This window comes from Hordeum vulgare, chromosome 6H (assembly GCF_904849725.1).
Source record: "Hordeum vulgare subsp. vulgare chromosome 6H, MorexV3_pseudomolecules_assembly, whole genome shotgun sequence".
Classification (NCBI taxonomy): domain Eukaryota; kingdom Viridiplantae; phylum Streptophyta; class Magnoliopsida; order Poales; family Poaceae; genus Hordeum; species Hordeum vulgare.
The window spans coordinates 191653003-191672826 of NC_058523.1; the positions used below are offsets into that span (position 1 = coordinate 191653003).

The following is a 19824-nucleotide window of genomic DNA, read 5'->3' on the forward strand; positions in this document are numbered from 1 at the left end:
TCGCCCCTCGTTAGCATCTCCCTCTCCCTCGGTCAGGGAGGCCGGGTCCTCCTCCGACCGGATCCGGTCGGCCCTCCATCGACCCCTCCTCCTCTGGCCACCCCGCCGCCGACCTCCTCCAACACCGCAGACCGACCTCTCCTCCGCATCCTCCCTCGCACCGGCCGACCCTCCCGCGCCTCACCCGAGCATCACCTCGCCACCGCACCATCGGACCTCCTCAACCTCCTCCTCGTCGGCTCCCACGAGCCTTATCGCCCCCTCTCCCCATCAAGGATGGTGAGCCACCGTGGCTCCGACCACCCTCCTCCTCCCGTTTTCCCGCACTCCGGCAAACTCCGGCCGCCGCGTGCGCTACGGCCCCTGCCGGCCGGCGTCCTCCACCGCGCCCATGACCCTTCCTGTTAGATCAGGGGATTAGCTCCTTTAAATTGTTTAGAAGAAAAAAGGAGAAAAATAAATGAATATGTATATATGTAGGTAATATGTATGTATGTATGAAAAAAGAGTGTATGTTGGTATGTATAAAATGGTGTATAGATGTGTGTAGATGTAGTGTATTTTGCTCGCTGTACCAACGACATGCGGGCCCCGCCTAAAAAAAGAAAAACACAAAAAAAGAATTTAAAATGAATAAAAATAATAATATATAATAAATAAATAAATTAATTAGTTAATTAACTCAATTGGTGTAATTACATAGTTTTAATACCTGCTAAGTTGATAAGAAAATGACATGTGGGTCCAGCCCAATTAACGATTAATTAAAACTGGTAATTTAATCTTGTTAATTAATTAACCTAAGCAGTGTATGACAGCTCGGTCCCACCCCACTAATTAACTTGATTAAATATTTATTTAACTCTAATACTAAATGTGCCTATGACACATGGGATCCACTCGTTAGTTTGACGGGTTAACACATGTGTTGGATCATGATGTCATGCTGACCTCTCACTGTTGTCATAATTGCATTTACAGAATTATTTAAATCTGTTTAATTCCTAATATCGAATAAAACTTTAAAAATTAATATAAAATAAACCGTAAGTGAGAGAAAATATTTTGAACATGAAAGTTCAACTGCAAAACGAGGCGAACCCGGATACGCTATACGTTTGTTTGTCTCGGGCCCCTAACATAGCAAACGTGGAACTTTTCCAGTGTTTTCATCTAATCCGTAGTAGCCACAGACCCGGGAAATATCATCTGATATTTTCCCGACCCGTCTATGACGGGTGATACTGCGTTAGCTCATGCCTAACCCTGCTTTGACATGTCATGCTTAGTGATTGCATCGGTGTTTCTATTTATTGTTTCTTCCCCCTCTTCTTACTGGTAGACCCCGAGACTGACACTGCTTCCGGGTACATCTACCCTCGTGACGACCAGCCCTTTGCCGCAGAGCAACAAGGCAAGAACCCCCCCCCCTTGATCATTCCTATATCGCCCATTTCTTTCTCCCTCATGCTTGCATTAGAATTTTGCTACTGTTGTAGTTAGCTCCTACATCTGATGCATAGCCTATTTTTGATGAACTGATACTTTCCAGTACCACACTTTAAACTGCTTGGTATTGGTGGCTCAGTCATCCCCATTACCCCCCTTAGACCAGTTGCCCCCGCTTTATCATCGAGTCTCGATCAACTAATCGACGAGCCGAGACCCGACACAACACTTACACCCCCCTTAGTTGTACGAGGCTGCAGAGCTACTATCAAGTACCAAGGGTGACACCTTGTTACGTACCCCGATGTTAGCGTTGTAGAGCAGTTTGACCGGCGGTGGTTCTCGGAGGGTGATTCCTTGTTCACCACTTTCGATAACGACTTTGTCGTACAACCCATCAAGTTGGCCCAGCGAGGGTAATTCCTCCCTGGCCACCTTGACGGTTACATCGTTCGAAATCCATGGAGGGTGATACCTCGGACCCCTCTTATGTTACAACCACACGGTTACTTGACCGTGCTACTGGGAACATTGATGAACAATGTTGGCGGTGGATTCCCGTGTGAATGTGACGAGGCGTGGCTGGGCATTCTGGTCCTTGCCACACATCCTCGAGTTTAATTAAAATGCTAATGGATTTGGGTATTTGATGTGAGTTGCTCGGGAGACCTTTTCGCACTAACCTTCTCCGTGAGAGGAGTTATGAGTTCTCAACATCGTGGTATCAGCCGAACCTCTTCAGACGTCAGCAATGGAGCGGCGCGCGCCCGAGTGGTCCGGATATGCATCGCGCTTGTAATAACGGGTGCTAGGACTGAACTCGTCCGCCCATGCATCATGCAAGAGTGCAAAGAGTGATGGGCCCATGACCCTTGCGTGCTTAGGATTTAGACCGACGGGCTGGCGTCTCTGTTGAGTGTAGGTGGGGCTGCGACTTGTCGATGTTCCGAGGTCGGGCATGACCCAGGAAAGTGTGTCCGGCCAGAGTTTATCGAGCGTGACGGGGAATATGTTGTGCACCCCTGCAGGGAAGAACTAATCTATTCGAATAGTCGTGTCCACGGTTACAGAACGACTAGGAGTTGTGCCCCGATCTTATACAACTACAACTGTTACTTAACTCGAATGTTTGCTCCAGGATTGCTTCCTTGCAGGGAGTCGAGGAAGAATCTCTGGGCGTGACCTCATATTAATATTGCTGCAACAATATGTCTATTATTTGTGCTACTTGTTCTACTCTCGTCTATTGCTGCAAGACCCCTGAATATGCTAGTCTTCGGTAGGACTAGGCCTTCTCTCTCTATTCTTGCATTGCTGCAGTCAGTCCACATGTAAACCCCTTCCTTTGATACTGATGCATACTTAGCATAGTTCTGATGTCAGTCTTGCGAGTACTTTGGATGAGTACTCACTGTTGCTTTGCTCCCCCTTTGTCCCATTGATTCATTGTTGTGACCAGATGATGGAGCCCAAGAGATGGAGTATCCCGCCGACGATGACTGCTACCCCGACGGTGCCTACTACTACGTGGAGGTCGCTGAAGATAAGGAGTAGTTAGGAGGCTCCCATGCAGGAGTCCTCGCCTCATTCGATCGTTGTATCGTTTGTGCTAGCCTTCTCTAAGGCACCTCATGTTTAATACATGTACTCAGGAATTTGTTGCTTCTACTGACTCGTGTGTTTATCGAGCTTTTGTATTCTAGCCCTCGAGACCATGGCTTGTAATATGAAGCTTGTATGTTTTATTTGTGTCTAGAGTTGTGTTGTGATATCTTCCCGTGAGTCCTTGAGCTTGGTCGTACGCATTTGCGTGTATGATTAGCGTACGATCAAATCGAGGGCGTCACATGAGGCCATCACAACTATGTGGCGGCTTGAGAGGGGTTGGTCGTAATCGAGAGACGCGAGTTTACCCAGGTTCGACCCCTCCGATGGAGGTAAAAGCTTACGTCTTGCTTGTGTTTCATTGATGAAGATGATGATCTCGATTATAAGGGTTCGGAATCGCTACCTCTAATCTTGAGTGTGTCTAATCTGTCTATCTCTATTGACTTGAAATTGTCATGGATCAATCTAACTTGTCCCTCTTGGGGCGCCTTACCCCTCCTTATATAGGTGGAACGGGTAGGTTTACCTGTAGAGTCCTACTAGGAGTAGGACTAGGACTAATCTCTCTTGAATCCTAATCCGGGTCTTGTTTCCTTTGTGAGGGAATCTTTCTTCTCCTTGGGCCTTCTCTGTAAGTCGGCCTTCCCATGAGCCGCCTTCTGGGCCGCCTTATGTCAGGGTGAACGTCGGGCCTTGGTCCTTCGGTCTTGTCATTCGTCTGACCCACCTACTGGGTCACAAGTAAGTCGCCAAGCTCGGCCGGGTCACCAGTGAGTCGCCAAGCTCGACCGGGTCATACTTCCATCCGGGTGACGCCGCGGGGTATATCCCCGACATTAGCCCCCAGTTTAGCTTGAATTTATTCATGCTAATCTCCTAAAATAAATATCCCAAGAGACCAGCTTACTTCCCTGGTCGGCGTACTTCAATGAAGTGTCTCCTTCAAAAATCCGGGTTTCTTCTTCATAGTAACGAACCGTCTTCACAATCATATCTTGCAGGTACGTGTCTTTTGCAATAAAATACATATGCCATTGAGTCGTCCTCCAATGCTTTGGCTTGATGTAAATTTGGCGAATAGGAAATCCACACAATGTTGAACCGGTTTCTCTTGCTTCGGCTGGTTATGATTGATAATGGTGGGTTATGATTGGTGGTAATACCCCGTCAAACAACTAAACTCAAATTGACTTGATCAAATTATTGGGGATAAAGAAATCCATGTGATGTTGAACCAGTCTTTCAATGTTTCAACTAGATAAAAATATGTTGAGTCGGTCTCTCAATGCTTCAGCTCCATGATGAAATGAGAATAGTCTTGCTCACAGTTGACACCTTGAAAGTGCTCTTAAATTTTTTTGGACATATCCATATTACGTGTAGCCCCCAAGCTCCGAGTTTATTAGTTTGTGATGACTTGGTGGTTTGCAATGATATCTTTGACCATGTAGCCCCCAAGTGTCGGGTTATCTTTCCTGCAGCAGCCTGGGACTTGTAATCATCTTATATTTATAAAAGCTTCAGGTGGTGTAGCCCCCAAGGGTCGGCTCATCAGTGTGTGATGGGCCGGGTCTTCAATTTGGACCTCATGATCTGTAAAACAACTGAGTGATCTAGCCCCCAAGTGTCGGGTTGTCTTGCGTGCAGCAACTTGAAACTTTAGAAATTTTGATCTGAATAGTGTAGCCCCCAAGTGTCGGGTTGATTGCTTGCCGCGACTCGGGACTTCCATGTTCTTCTCCTTTGAAAATAAAGCATCATATGATGTAGCCCCCAAGGGTCGGGTCATTATCCAATAATGAGCAGGGACTTTGTAGATCTGATTATGTAAACTTGAGGAGCAATGTGTAGCCCCCAAGGACCGGGTCATTATGAAAATGATGAGCCGATTCTTCCTTGAATCCATACTTGAATAAAGAGCGGCCTGTAGCCCCCCAGGGCCGGATTATATCCTTGAAATAGTCGGGTTTGTTGATGATGTGATGATTTGAAAGAGAAGTTTGCATTAGCCCCCAAGTGTCATGGTGCATGCTTGCAGCAACATGGGACTTTCATACTTTGATGTAATCTTGATTTGAATAATGTAGCCCCCAAGTGTTGGGTAGTGTGCCTGCAGCGACTTGGGTCTATTCCTTCCATTTGTAGAATAAAATCATATCCACTCTGTGAACTGATGATGCCTTCGTGATGAAAGAAATCCTTGACTGTGGTTGTAATATAAGCCAACAAATATATGCTTGAGAAATCCATATGTTTGAGAAATCCAAGAGTCGGTCAATTAGATGACCCGACATTATATGTGATAGGGAGGCTCTTCGAAAATAATCAATTGTTCTGAGTTGGCTTAAAAAACCCCAATGATTGAACACTCGTTATGATAAACCATGATGAACATCCAGCCATATTGGCTATCAAAAATTTATTTGCTCCTGCATGAGTTTGTGCTTTGACCCGGTTTCAAGACCGGTACGATATGTATGTATGATGCATGATGTAGTGCAAGATGATGCATGTATATGATAGAATAATGCTAGTTTTCTGAGAAAATTTAAAACCATAGTATGGTATCAAGCTATTTTAAATAAGCCGGCTCGGTGAGTCACGATGGGTAGACGGGCTTGCAAGGCTCTAGTCGTACCCAAGAGGTTTGTGCAATAACCTTTATAATTTAGACTCGCGGATCAGGCTCAAGTCAAGCTTCAGTGAAGCAGATTCTGTGAACCCATGGTTTGTCTAGTTTCCATATGCTGGCTCTCGCAAGCACCTCAATGTTTTAACTTTGGGAAGTTCAGGGTGCAATATTGGATTGACTCGCCAAGAGTACACATGGCCTATAAGGTGAGTCGCAAAACACACAGTCTAGTATAACCATTGTAATGCGTTAATTTTTCGCTAGCCAAGAGGGTATTCAGGCTGAACTCGGTGAGTTGGAAGCCCCTAATTGACCTATGAGCAAGGAAAAGCCGAGCATAGGATTGCAGAAGTCAATGCTCTTACTGATAAACAACCTCGGGACTAGTAGCCCCCAAGTAAGTCGGCTTGATTCTCAAGAACATAAATTTGGCGCCTATGTTTGAACTGTGCATTGTGGCAACTTTGGTCCTCTTTGGCTTATCAGCATCCATGTTTGAATAATCGCAACGTGGCGGCTCATCCTCTTTGATACCGATAGCGTCCATGTTGAATGACCTCCTTGGCGGCGGCTCATCCTCTTGGGCGGCTTTTAAATCACCCAACAATGAGGCAGGGCAGGTTTGTGTGGTCGCATCATGGTGACTTGTCTTCTTGGGTGACCTTAGATCTTTTCGCCAATGAGGTAGCAGCCCCCGGCCGGCTTAACTTTCCTGTAATGACCGGGGTTCTTGAATTATTCAGCCCAGATCTGCTAAGCCATGTTTGTGTAGTCCCCGAGTCTTAAGTCGGCTCAAGGAGGCGGCTTGAGCGTCTCCATACTTGATTGTGACATAAGCCGGTATAAGGTTGATGGTTGAATGATAGATTTTATCCAGATTGGAGACGATGTAGTGAGGTGATGATCTTTGTGACGCTCACCATACGTCCTTGGCAAATATCGTGGCCAAATTGAGTGTATATGCCTCTCGGCCCATGCTTCATCCTCAGATAGTCCGGCTCTCGTGGTTCCTCCAGAGCCACTTTTCTTTTCCTTTGCTGCTTGCTTTGAATTGTTGACTAAATGATGGTCGGGTCAAATTGTAGCTTCATCAGGGATGTTTCCTTCATGACAAGCCCTCCTGTTTCTTTGATATGTTGAAGTAGATAGTATTGGCCAATGCATATTGAGGACGGCGGCTTGCACGCGTTTGTTGGGCGGCTCGTATAAGCGAGCACTGCTCGTCAAAGTCGTTGACGGTAGAGGTTGAGCCCTCCCACGAGCCGACAGTGTTGCGGTTCCTAGTCCCAGCTTCTTTTCATCGCTGTGCAGGCCTCACCTTGCGGTGTCGTGGTGAGACGGCGCGGGGGCTTCAAGACCGTGTTGGCGCAGGGTGAAGGTCGGTTTGGTGGCACGCTTCGGAGCGTCCGAGGTGCAGGATGGGATCGTGGGAAACCCCTGTCAGCCCGGCCGACACCGACGCGGTGGCGCCTTTGGGTGTTGCCGAACCTCCTGGAGGGCGTCGGGGGCTACCCTTCCTCGCGCCTCGTCGTGTACCGGGGGAAAGCCCTTGGCAGCAACGTCGTCATCGTCGCAGTCCTTCTTGAAGGTGTTGATTGGTACCGATGTTTTAGAGTCGTGAAGCTTGGTGGGAGATCCTTGGTGAGCGCAGAGGTCGCGAGGCTTCTTCGTTTTTGTTGATTCGCCATTGTCGGTATTTGTTTTTTTTTATTTTCTTTTTTATTTTTTTTGGACGTGACCCAACACCTATCGATAGATGTTTCGGCTGGTTGTTTTGTAATACAAAACGAGGGGAAACCCTTTTTAGTCAAATCCTTGCCTTGTTTTTAGGCCGGACTTGATGATGTCGGTAAGAATTTTATTGTGGAAGAATGGTGACCCTGTTATAGGTGGATTTTTGTTGTCAATTCTTGTAATGAGTTGATTCTTGTTGGCCGTTTCATATATTCTATTTATGACATAGAGCTATGAAAGTACGCTATAATCCAAAGCATGTACTACTACTTGATATGCCAGATCAACATCAGCGTCTCAAACAGAGAAGGTGATCTAAACCGGCAGCATGTCTGTTCTTGTACCAGGACAAGTTAGCATTCATTAAACACCATATACTCCTATGCAATCAATGCGGAGACATCCTTTGGAAGATTTTTCCTTTTGAGGTGTGACGAAAACGAACAGAGAACCCAATGCAGACTCAGCGCAAGGTGCCAAATGCGCCACTCGGTAGCGAACGAGACACACCGGGCCTTGACCTCCAGCGGGAAGAAAGGACGGTCTCCCCCTCGACCGTGACGACCACGACCACGGTAAACTCCGTGGAGAGGGCAGACTCGCCATTCCACACGGCCGGCTGGACACTCTAAAAACCAGCATAGGTGGGGGGTGGCTCCCCCCCTCTGCCTGTCTCGTCGAGTTCTCCGAGGAGGCGAGAAGAGGCGAGGCGACATGGGCTCCGGCAGCCTCCAGCAGACCAACGCGCTCTTCAGGAAGAACCTCGTGATCCAGGTGACGCGCGCCATGCCATCTTTCTCTTCTTCTTCTTCTTTTCCTCATGGAGTAGCTTTGTGGGTGGAACTCGATTTGTATCTCAGGCAGAATTATCTTGGCTTCTGCTCGTGCCCTTTGCGTCGCATGCACAATTGGCCGTGGGATGAGACTGCGGGAGGGTGCCATGCATCTTTCGTGATCCAGTCTTCGCAGATATTTCCTTCTTTTTTTTTCGTGAAAACTGAAAAGCACGCAAATGTTCAGCCGAGCATCAATCCTAGTTGTGTCTACTACGTATCATGTAACTAATTCTGCCAACGGAAAAACTTTACTCCAGTAAATACATACTGTATCGTTTTGGTTTAAGGTTTCAGTTTTGCTGCAATCAGATAAATCTTGCTTTCAAACCACAAATCACCGAGCTAGATGATTAAGCCTCTTTCACTGTTTCACACCTACAATTTTCATATATTTTATATAGAGAATTAGTAGAAATTGTGCTATAACCGTCGTTTAGGAACTATGGATCATACAACTACAGTTGTCTAATTTCTATGTCAAGAGCCTAAAAAGCATCTCCAGCCATGCCCCCAACAGGACCCTCTCGGCCTTTTTTTCCGAAAAAAAGGCCGAGTCGCGTCCTCGGGAGCCCGTTTTTCATCGTCTCGGGCCAAAATTGGCCGCGGTGGTCCCAGGCCGAACTCATCGTGCTGGGTCACCCGGGGGCGCCGGCGGAAAGTTTTTTGCGCGAAAAAACAATGGGCTCGTCGAGTCAGAGATTGGGCGTGCGGTCGTCGTCCTCATCGCCTCGTTCCCTGCGGGACTCAGTGCGAAGGATGCGCCGTCGGTCAACCTTCCATTGATTCACGGGCGACACAATGAAGGCACGGCGACGCGTGTCCCGGCAACATACGTCCCGTCGTTTCCTGCCACGCGTTCACACGGCGCTGCTCCGCGTGCCCACTCGCCCGTGGCTATATAGGACGACCTCCCCCTCCCCCCCCCCCCCGCCGGTGGCCACACACCTATCCTGCCGACGCTCTCTTCTCTTCTTCTTTGCCACCGGCGCACTCCGCTCCCTCTTCTCCTCGAAAAAGATGGCCGAACGCTACCGCAACGACGGATCGGCCACGAATGGCTTCGGCCGCCGGCACCTCCGCGAGGATGAGGCCCGCCTCCTCTACGAGGCGGACTACCCGACGCCGCCGAACATGCGGATGCCGGGGTCCTAGAGGCTGAGCGCCGGCGGCATCCCGGTGCCATCACCGCCTAATGAAGCTGACGGCGGGTGGAGATCGCGCATCCGGTTGGGGCTGCCGGAGAGCTCGCGCAATCTACCACGGTACGCTCCCGACAACAATGCGATGTGGACGGCGTACTTCGATCACCGTCACGCCGACCAGCTCACCACCACCAACGGGGTCGAGCCCCGCAGCTACCACAACTCCGAGGGGTGTCGCCAATGGTGGGGCGTCCCCGGCCGCACCTTGGAGGTCGTCCTCGAGCACATCGAGAGCGGCAACACCCCGAGGTTTGAGTATCCAACGTCGCCAGCCTTCTCCCGCCGCCGCGGTAGCTCCTAGACGCCAAGGCGGATGGAGACGGCGACGTCCTCATCGTCCGGCTCCCGCTCTCGCTCCTCCGGATCACTGACATTCCTCCCTGTCAAGCCAGAGCCACACGAGACGCCGTTGGGGCGGCGCACGCACAACACCGACATCATCATCAACGAGCCCGACGCTTCCTCCCGCCTCGTCAAGCCGAAGAGAGAGCCGGGGCTCCTCCCCGTTAAGCAGGAGCACCTCGCCATGGCCATCGACGACGAGGCCGCCTCAAAATGAGCGCGGGATGACTACGTCTGGGAGGAAATGGAGAGCCAGCGCCGCGCCCTGGAGGAGATCGCCACCCGTCGTCGCGGCCGCAAGGAGGGCGTCATCGTCATCCTCGACGAGGGCGACGAGGAGGCGGGGCCTTCGAACCCCGTTCGCCATGGCGACCCTGGGCAGGGGTGCAGCAAGGACGGCGGCGGAGCGAGCGACAACGATGACGACGGCGATGATGGCGATGACAACGACGGCGACTACACAACCTTCTACAAGCTCCTCGGCATGTAAAAGGTGACGGCTTCGGGCGGCAATGGCGAGCGACGGCGGTGTAGTCTAGTTTTAGTTTAGTTTTATGTTTAATTATGTTTTTGTACAAAATTTAATGCAACTTTGAATTTCGTCTGAATTTGGCTCGTTTTTGGCCGAATTTGGGCCATCTTTAATTTTTTTTAACATTTCGGGCATCCTTGGGGGGGTGACTAGGATCCCGAGCCCCCGGGACGATTTTTTTGCCGGCGCGTCCTCAGATGACGCTATTTCACGTCCGTGAGGGGCTGAGCGGCTGGAGATGCTCTATCAGTTAACAAGGATACACGTTTCAAAAAAGAACAAACAAGGATACATTTAAAAACATATTTTTTTCTTTAAACTCCCGTAGGATTCCATGAATCTACACTACTGTAGATTGTACTGTAGAATTCCGGGAATCTATAGTACTACAGATTGTACTGTAGAATTCTATGGTTATTGTCGAAAAAGGGTTTTTTCGTTTTATATTATAAATCAATTATCATCTAATACAACCAAAGACCAAACAACGTACATAACACACACATCTATGACAAGATACAAAAATACCGGACATCGACACATCACCCCATTGACAACAAGAGAGAAGTGAGTCAGACAACAACAAAACCATGCCTTCAAAAAGGATACGACCAAGATAGCCGCCACCGTCCAATCCATAAAGATCAAGTTTTCATCCGGAGCAAGACGACATGAGGGGGAGCGTCGCGACGGAGCCTTCAGGAAGGGTACGGCGGCAACGGCCACCGCCACCGTCGGCCAATCAAAGGACAGGGCAAGTGGTGTACCCCCGACACTCACACCCCATCATTGTACCCTAACTCCGTCAACTACCCGCAACCACGTCACCCACGAGGCCATGGTTGACCGCCCGCACCTGAGACGCACGCACCGCCCACAAACGCCATGCCTCCTACCGTTAGAGCCGTCGCCCTACAAACAGACATCCCCGAGACCTACACACAGGTCGTGCCTTTGGATCAACCAACGACCCTCGACCGGCAAAGCCACCCGCAAACGCTCCGCTCGTAGAGCTACGCCAACCCACCCGTGGCCGAGGAATGAGGGAGAAAGGGGAGCGGATGAATCCGGACCGACACCGCGCCGACGACAGGTGACGCGGCCGTGTCGAGGCCACCATCCCTCCAACCGAGCTCCCGGCCGAGCACGAGGAAAAGGGCGAGGAGCACCCTTGCGTCGCTCCATCATGATAGCTGGCACAGCACTCCGCGAGGTCATCCGCAAACATGCGCCCGCCAACGAGGGAGAGCAGATCGACCTTCTGCCGCAACCAAGCTCCCCGCCGAGCACAAGGAAAAGGGGGAGGAGCACCCTCGCTTCGCCCCATCAATGTAGCTGGCACAGATCTCCCCGAGGCCATTCGCAAATGTGTGCCCACCTATGAGGGAGACCAGATCGACCTGCCACCGCATCCGAGGTAACTCACCAGGAAGGCCCTCCCGCGCCGAGCGCTGCCGTCCAGCCGTAAGGGCCCGACTGGACGGGGTCACCCGCCCCCACACCATCACACCACGACGAGAGAAGCCACCCGTGGCCCAAGCCATCTATGACCCGCAGCGTTAGAGGCGGATCCAGACGCACGGAGCCATCATCGTCATCATCGCGAGCTGGTTTGCAAGACCACCAAGCCACATGTCGCACCACCGCCACACCCCCGTCGCCGGCCTGTGGCGGAGCATCGATGTGCTATTGCGCCCCGACCACCAGCGTTGCATCCCGACCGCGAGGGACGGCCCGCGCGCGCACCCCCAAGCGAGGAGACAAAGGGGCCCGCCGTCGCCAGCGACGGGGGAGGGGAGGGGGAGACAGGTAATCTAGGGGTGCCTCTCGGAGGCGTCCGCGGGGCGCCACGGAAGGGAAGAGGGGCCGGAAGGGACTCCTCATCCATTATCTTGCTACTTTAGCGTGAGGTTATGCTCTCTACACTTATTAACAAGGATAAGTTCAATTTTTCTTTAAACCATTTTTTATCGAAAAGATAACATCCACACATGTGGGCATTTGCAAATCACCCACATGCATGAATTGTCGTCCGTTTGTGGTTGCACGAATCCTAGCAAGTTTTACCAGATTTTTTATGACATGTAGGACTGGGCTCGTGTGTGGGCATTTCATCCGGTAGTCCACACGTTCGTTCACGCACGTAGAGTGGCTGGTGTGTGGATGTTTATCAGTTCACCCACATGCCTGTTTTCATACACGCAAATGAGCTGGTGTGTGGGCGTTTATTAGTTCGCCCACACACCTGTTTCACGTTCACATGCCCGCACGATCGCCACCTATCTCCTCTCCCACACCCCAAACTGTCACTTGCCATGTTTTTTTTGTAGTGGTACATGATAACCGTCTAGTGTGTTTGTAAGCAGATGGCAACTCTCTCTTACCCAAATATGTTATTTTTGCTATGTTTTTTTGTAGTGTTTCTGTGGCAACTGCCTAGTGTGCTTAGAAGCATATGGCAACTCTAAGATATCATTTTGGCCTTGTCTTTCAAGTGTTATATGGCAACGGCCTAGTGTTAGTAGGTGGCAACTCCTAAAGTTTTCAAATCATGTCACCTGCAGTAGACCAGGCCATACATGGCAACAGGTGCAGTTGTCCATAAATGACAACTGCACTTGATCTGAGATGACAACTGCAGTTTGTTCAGACATGGAGACTACAGCTAAACAACCATGGCAACTGTAGTTGTCCAGACATGACATCTGCAGTTCAGCAACCATGACAACTGCAGTTAAACAAACATGGAAGAGGGGCCGAACAGGTTCGGGGGTGAGGGGCGTGTGCTGAATGTCACGCAGGCGTGCGGGGCTGTGGGGTAGGAGACCGGGCGTGCGGGCGTTACCTGTTTTGCCCACACGTAGGCGTCTGGGCGGGACCATGAGACACGAGGCCGGATGTGCGGACATTATCTGTTGGGCCCATGCGTAGGCGTGTGGGCTGATTTTCTTAGATACCACGCGAGACGTGTGACAAGACCCCTTAACGCCCACACGTGTGGACGTCATCACAACCCTATTTTTATTTCAAAAAGATAACGGCCACACGCGTGGGCGTTTGCAAAACCGTTTGTGGTTGCACGAATCTTGACAATTTTTGGCATGTGATTGTATGAATCTTGGCATTTTTTAACAGATTTTTTGTGCCACATAGAAAGGGGTTAATGTGTGAGCATTTATCAGTTCGTCCACATGTGTGCCAGTTACCATGTACTCCCTCCGTTCCTAAATATAAGTCTTTAAAGATGTTTTATTTGTGGACTATATATAGATGTATATAGACATACTTTAGAGTGTAGATTCACTCATTTTGCTTCTATGTAGACTCTTAGTGAAATATCTTAAAAAGACTTATATTTAGAAACGAGGGAGTATTTTCTACTTACTAGTGTTGCATGGAGGCAGCACTGTGACAAGGCAGGTCATGCGGGTGACCGGCCCAGCCATCAAACGTGCGGGTTGAGACGCCCAAACATACTCGTGCGGGCAGGCCTCGGTGTTTATTCTACTCGTCCTATGTTTTCTTTGGGATATTTTTTCTCCTCTGATTACTCAATCGAATCGGCAGAGGCGCGCCTGCAAGACCAACTGCTGCCTCATCCTCTTCCCGCTGATCCTCTGCGCGGGCGTCGGAGGCCTGCAGATCGCCATCAACCGCGCAGTCAAAGGAGACACCACCCCTCTCGACTGCTCCTGCAGCGACGCCGTCGTGCCGGAGAACACCACTGGAGGCGCAGCGTGCTCGGAGGACTGCCCGCAGCCTCGCGCGCCCAAATGGCCACCCGTGGTGCAGATCCCGCCGTCGTCCACGAGCCGGTTCGGCGGCGGTCCCCCCGGCGCGTCGTGCGGGGCGCAGGGGTCGTGCGCCGCAACGTTCCTCGTCACCGGCGCCAACCAGTCCTTCGTCGGAAGTATACCGCAACTCTCTTTCTGTCCGTGTGTGTGTGTGGTTGCAGAGTTACGTGGTGAGTGGTTTCTTGACATGATTTTTGCTCATCGCAGGTGCGATGGATGACATGATCCCGGTTCACGACGCATCGGTGAACGTGTCGGCCGACGACATGACCGCGTTAGCCGATTTCGTGCTGGTAATTTCGGTTTCCTGAGCCATGCGTTCTTAATGATCCTTACTTGATGTTCAGGCAATTCCGTGACGTGTCGAAAACTGCAGGCAGGCTATTTCTGGTATTCGGGCAGTCCTCTACCGGACTCCTTTCTTCAGAACAAATGCACTCCAAACCTGACGCTTTCGTACTCATTTGTAAACGGCAATGAAACTGAGACCCAAGGTAAAAAAAAAACAAATCTTCTCGTCGAAGGTCAAACGTTGTACCACTTACCGAACAATGGCTTTAGCTGTTCTTGATATTAGCAAACTATGATTGGATTATTAGCGTCCTGTCGTGGCATCTGGCAATTTCGCCCATTTGGGGTGCATTCTAGTTATTCCTGATGTTTGCTAAAACCATGAATAGATGTGGATTGCACGGATGGGTTAATGCTCTGGCGCGACAGTTCGTGGCTCGTCAGAGATGACCTATATAGTGGCTACACGAACAGGAGCAATGAAATTGCTGCAGGTCAAAAATTTCCACCTCAGATTGCGTACATGAATCAGTTCTTCTACTCTACTAGTCGCTGACATTAAGTTACACTGTCTGCAGCATACGACTTCTTAAGCTCTGATCAGGGCAACTTCAACTTGATCATTTCATATAACTCGACGTATGAGTATGGTGCTTATTATGGCTTTCCAATCCCTTTCGTCCAATTTTCTAGATGGAATACACCTAGACTGCTCGGAGTTCCACGGTTAACAAATATGGTACAATTTTTCTCAGTATAGAGAAGACTAGTACACGCTATCTCTTGCGATAACCTTTTTGATTGCTTAATTGTGTATTGCAACCTTTCAGTTCTCTACAAATTATTTTAGTGTCATACTAACATACATGTGTTCCTGGTTCTTCATGTCACAGACTCAGTTCATGTACTATTTTCTTTATTGTTAAATTATTTTTTAGACCACTTCACAGAGTTTCATTTTGCAGGCCTCAAATGCATACCTTCGTTTAATAGGCAATGGTCTCAAGATATCATTCGATTTTGTTAAAGAAATGCCTAGAGCAGGCCGATCATTGGGTATGTTCGATCTAACTTCAACAATAGGACCGCTGCCTTATGTATTGACTATCCAGCTCCTTTTCCCGGTATGGCAGGTCTTTATGAATTTATTTTCAACATGAGTCCATTTGAATATTTTGGAATGTTATTTTCTGACAGTTGTACAAGCAAATAAATATGGTAGCAACTTTTAGCTTATAGAAGAATGAATTGATGCTACAGGTAATTTTGACCAACATTGTATACGAGAAGCAAAAGAAGCTTAGGATTATGATGAAGATGCATGGTCTTGGTGATTTGCCATATTGGACTATATCCTATTGCTATTTTATTCTTCTGTCCATGCTATACTTGCTGTCCTTCATGGTATTTGGTACTGTGTTTGGTAAGATAATACTTCTATTACTATGGATGTATTCTTTGTGCAATAAAATATAAGGATTACTTCTCTTTGATAATCTGGGAATTGGTATCGGACCAATTTTTGTTGTTCTTGGTTAGGTTGATCAATATGCTAATTTTATTTGTATAAAGGAATGTCGTCGAACGGTTATAAATTTCAAGGACATTTCTGATAGTTTCATGTCTATTTTTCAGGTTTTACATTCTTTCGACTGAATAGCTATGGCGTACAGTTTGTGTTCTACTTTGCTTATATGAGCTTGCAAATTTCATTTGCATTTCTTATGGCAACATGCTTCTCAAATGTGAGAACAGCTGCTGGTATGCTTCCATAAAGAGTATTGCTACATCCATTGCATCAGATGGTATGAAATTATCTACACTGATTAGTTGACAAATCACGCTGCAGTGACAGGATATTTCTACGTATTTGGGTCCGGCCTTATAGCAGATTTTTTTTTCAAGCCCTATATCGAAGACATTTTCATCTCAAGTATGTATGCAAGTTTATCTTTGTAGAAGTTCATTATGCAGTTGACATTATGATTCTATGGCTTCTTTGACGTAAGCTTTTGTCCCATCACTCAAATAATTTGTGTTGAATTTTATATTTGTTCATTTCAAGGAAGCTGGATTATACTTTTGGAACTTTTCCCTCCATTTTCTTTGTACCGAATTGTCTATGAATTTTCTCAATCTGCATTCCTCGTAAGTCAGATTGACCGCACGGGGATGCAGTGGAGTGACCTGAATGATCCCAAAAATGGAATGGCGAGTGTTTTAACCATAATGGTACTCGAATGGATCCTATTCCTTTTATTATCATTCTATCTGGATCACTTTGGTTCCTTTCAAAGTGGAATTAGAAAAGCAGTATTACTTCTTCACTCTCGCCGGGCTGGGAACCGTTCTCAATCTGTTGAACAGCAGACCACACAGATTCAAGAGTTCAAAGCTTCTGTTGAAATGGAGAGGACAGATGTTATCAAAGAGGTGTGTTATCTTTGTTCCTTACAAAAAATAGCTCTTGGTTCTCTGATTGATTTTGTTAACCTTATGATCATTGTCGTGTTGAATTTCTTTCTCCTTTTTTACATCGTAGCAAACTCCATGTTGTTAGCCTCATGATCCTTGCTGTATACAGTGTTATAACTGCTTAACCTAGAGTGTAATCATATAGGTTGACATTCTAGTCCTGCTTGAATGTGTGAGTGTGTGTGTGTATGTGTTTGCCGAATCGCAATGGCATACTAACGTAGCTTTACATATTTCCTTGCAGAGAGAGATGGTTGGACAGCTCTTACAAGAACCAAATAGTAATTATTCAGTCATATGTGACAACCTTAAGAAAGTGTACCCTGGAAAAGATGGCAATTCAAAGAAAATTGCTGTCAGAGAGTTGTCCCTTTCAATGGCACGTGGGCAGTGCTTTGGTGTTCTTGGTCCAAATGGTGCTGGAAAAACCACTCTCATCAACATGGTAAGCATGAACTTTATAGATACCATAATTTACTATAGGTCTACCTTGATCAAAATCTAAATGGGGCAAAGCATAGTCTGATTTTATTATGTGTCATTATATATACTGTGCCTCCTAGAAATATGAACTGGGCAGATATAGTGAAGCGGATGGAGTAGAACGTAAATCATTCCTGGCACATCCCTTCCAGGAAATATGACCATTCAAAAGTGCAGCCATACATTTCTTTACAGCAACAAAGAACACGTTTAGGGGTTCATGAACTAGTAGGACTGCACTGAGGAATTTGCTGTCTATCCCAAACGGCACTAAGGACTTCTAACCTGACAACAGCTCACTGGATTTACTAAACCTACGTCTGGCACCGCGTACATCGAAGGAATGGACATAAGGTTGCACATGGACACAATTTATACAGGAATTGGTGTTTGTCCCCAGCATGAGTATTTTCTTATCTCTCTCACTCAGATTGTTTCGAGTTTGTTCTAGGTTAGTGTAAGACCATGTAGTTTTGAAATTGTGATTGATTGCTTTCTCCTCCTCCGAATGTCACCATGCAGCTTGCTTTGGGAAAATCTGACTGGACGAGAGCATTTGATGTTCTACGGCAGGCTCAAGAAACTGAAGGGTGCAAAATTAGCTCAGGTAATGTGTTACAGTATGTCTAATATAGTGATATTTTCCATGCATGGATATGATGAACTCGTCACCATTTACCACTTAACATTGAAGCACCATAATGTCATTTCTCTGACCAGCTGATTAAAGCTGAACACATCATTTTCCTATAGGGCTGATATGTTCTGAGCCAACCTGTACACTTGTACAAATTCGCCAATACAAAATGTAAGATATAAACTCTTTTGTTGGAAAATTAGGAGTCAGTATATACCTAGGCTCAATATAAAAGTGGAAGCCAAAATAACTGATTAAGATTTTAGTGTACAGATGCAGCCATGATTTCCAGGCAAGAATTATCATATTCAACTCATGCACATTTTCCTGGAACTCGATTTATTTTCACATATTATGCATAGAACTCGCTGTTTTATCATCACATATTGCCAGTTTTTTTGGATAAAAACCAAATTATCATGCTGTACAGAAAAAACTAATAAAAACCTCACATAAATTCTTTCCAGGCTATTGAACAATCTCTGAGAAGTGTGCGTTTGTTTGATGGTGGTGTTCCCGATAAGCTTGTACAAAAATACAGCGGTGGCATGAAACGTCGTCTCAGCGTCGCCATCTCTCTAATTGGTGACCCTAAGGTACTTGTATTTATCAACTGAATTCATTCATGATTTGATGAGCTTCTGAACGTTCGTGCTTGGAGAAATTTGTAGGTTGTTTATATGGATGAACCAAGTTCTGGCTTAGATCCGGCATCAAGGAAAGACCTATGGAAAGCCGTCAAGTCTGCCAAACAGGACAGGGCCATAATTCTCACGAGTACAGTACTTTACCTTCAGTTCTCCTACAGCAGTATATTCAGCTCATCATTGCATTTTCGTGTGTGTGCATCTTGAGGTTGACATCACATGACCAAAGTTCAAAACATACTTCCATCAATCTCGCAGCACATTCAATGGAAGAAGCCGAAGTTCTATGCGATCGGATAGGAATAATCGCGGATGGTACCTTGCAGTGCATCGGAAACTCAAGAGAGGTACAATTAACGTACGCCAGTAAATTGATCATATCTTCACGCAAGATCATTGATTTCAGATGCTAACGCAGCCCCACCCAATCCGCCTTTTCCAGCTGAAAACCAAGTACGGAGGCTCATATGTCCTAACGATAACGACCGTGGCGAGTGAGGAGGCGGAGGAGGAGGTGGCAAAGCTAGTCCGGTCCATCTCGCCGGCGGTGAGCAGGGTGTACCGCATCTCTGGGACGCAGAAGTTCGAGATGCCAAAGCAGGAGGTGAGGATATCGGCGGTGTTCCATGCCATGGAGAGCGCGAAGAGCAGGATGACCATTCTTGCGTGGGGCCTTGCTGATACGACACTGGAGGATGTGTTCATCAGAGTTGCCAAGGAGAGCGAGGCATCCTCTGTCACCTGATCGGCAAGATAATCCGACCAAGAAGAGTCGCTGTTTGCAGTTCATCACAGTTGCAGCTTCAGAGATATCGTTGTGTGGCAAATTGGCAGTGCACGTAGCTTTAAGGCTTCAAATGAGTTTGTACTTTGGACTATGGAAGGTGTAGCTTCAGATTATTACATATATATATATTTACCTAATAATAAAGAGGCTATCGTTTTTGTCGGAAAACCCGTCGCGGTCGTTTTGCAAAAACATCCCTGTATTTTCTGTTATTCAACCCGCAGTTCCCCCTTTAAGTGGATCTACAAAAAACATTTCGTAGGAGTAATCAACCCGCAGGCCCCCAGCAAAAAAACATGACCACACCAGGAGCACGGGCTCGCCTCTCTCCTTGCCCACGAAGTCACCGCCGCCGTCACCACCCACGCTGGCCGC

General features: G+C 47.7%; 1 protein-coding gene across 2 annotated transcripts; it reads left to right on the forward strand.

Moving 5' to 3' along the window:
• The first annotated feature begins 8041 nt into the window (after positions 1–8041).
• On the forward strand, positions 8042–19617 carry LOC123401499 (ABC transporter A family member 8-like). Of its 2 annotated transcripts, XM_045095319.1 has the most exons (18): positions 8042–8197; positions 13903–14245; positions 14337–14422; positions 14506–14623; positions 14810–14914; positions 14999–15159; positions 15386–15544; positions 15681–15843; positions 16056–16181; positions 16270–16353; positions 16486–16853; positions 17140–17340; positions 17674–17783; positions 17901–17985; positions 18483–18611; positions 18687–18792; positions 18921–19009; positions 19105–19617. In XM_045095319.1, exons 1-18 carry the CDS (start codon positions 8138–8140, stop codon positions 19405–19407), a joined length of 2796 nt encoding a protein of 931 aa, XP_044951254.1. In that variant the 5' UTR covers positions 8042–8137; the 3' UTR covers positions 19408–19617. The 2 variants fall into 2 exon arrangements, with proteins under 2 accessions (XP_044951254.1, XP_044951255.1); XM_045095320.1 differs by lacking the exons at positions 8042–8197; positions 13903–14245; positions 14337–14422; positions 14506–14623; positions 14810–14914 and having other exon boundaries at positions 15042–15059.
• Positions 19618–19824: the final 207 nt, after the last annotated feature.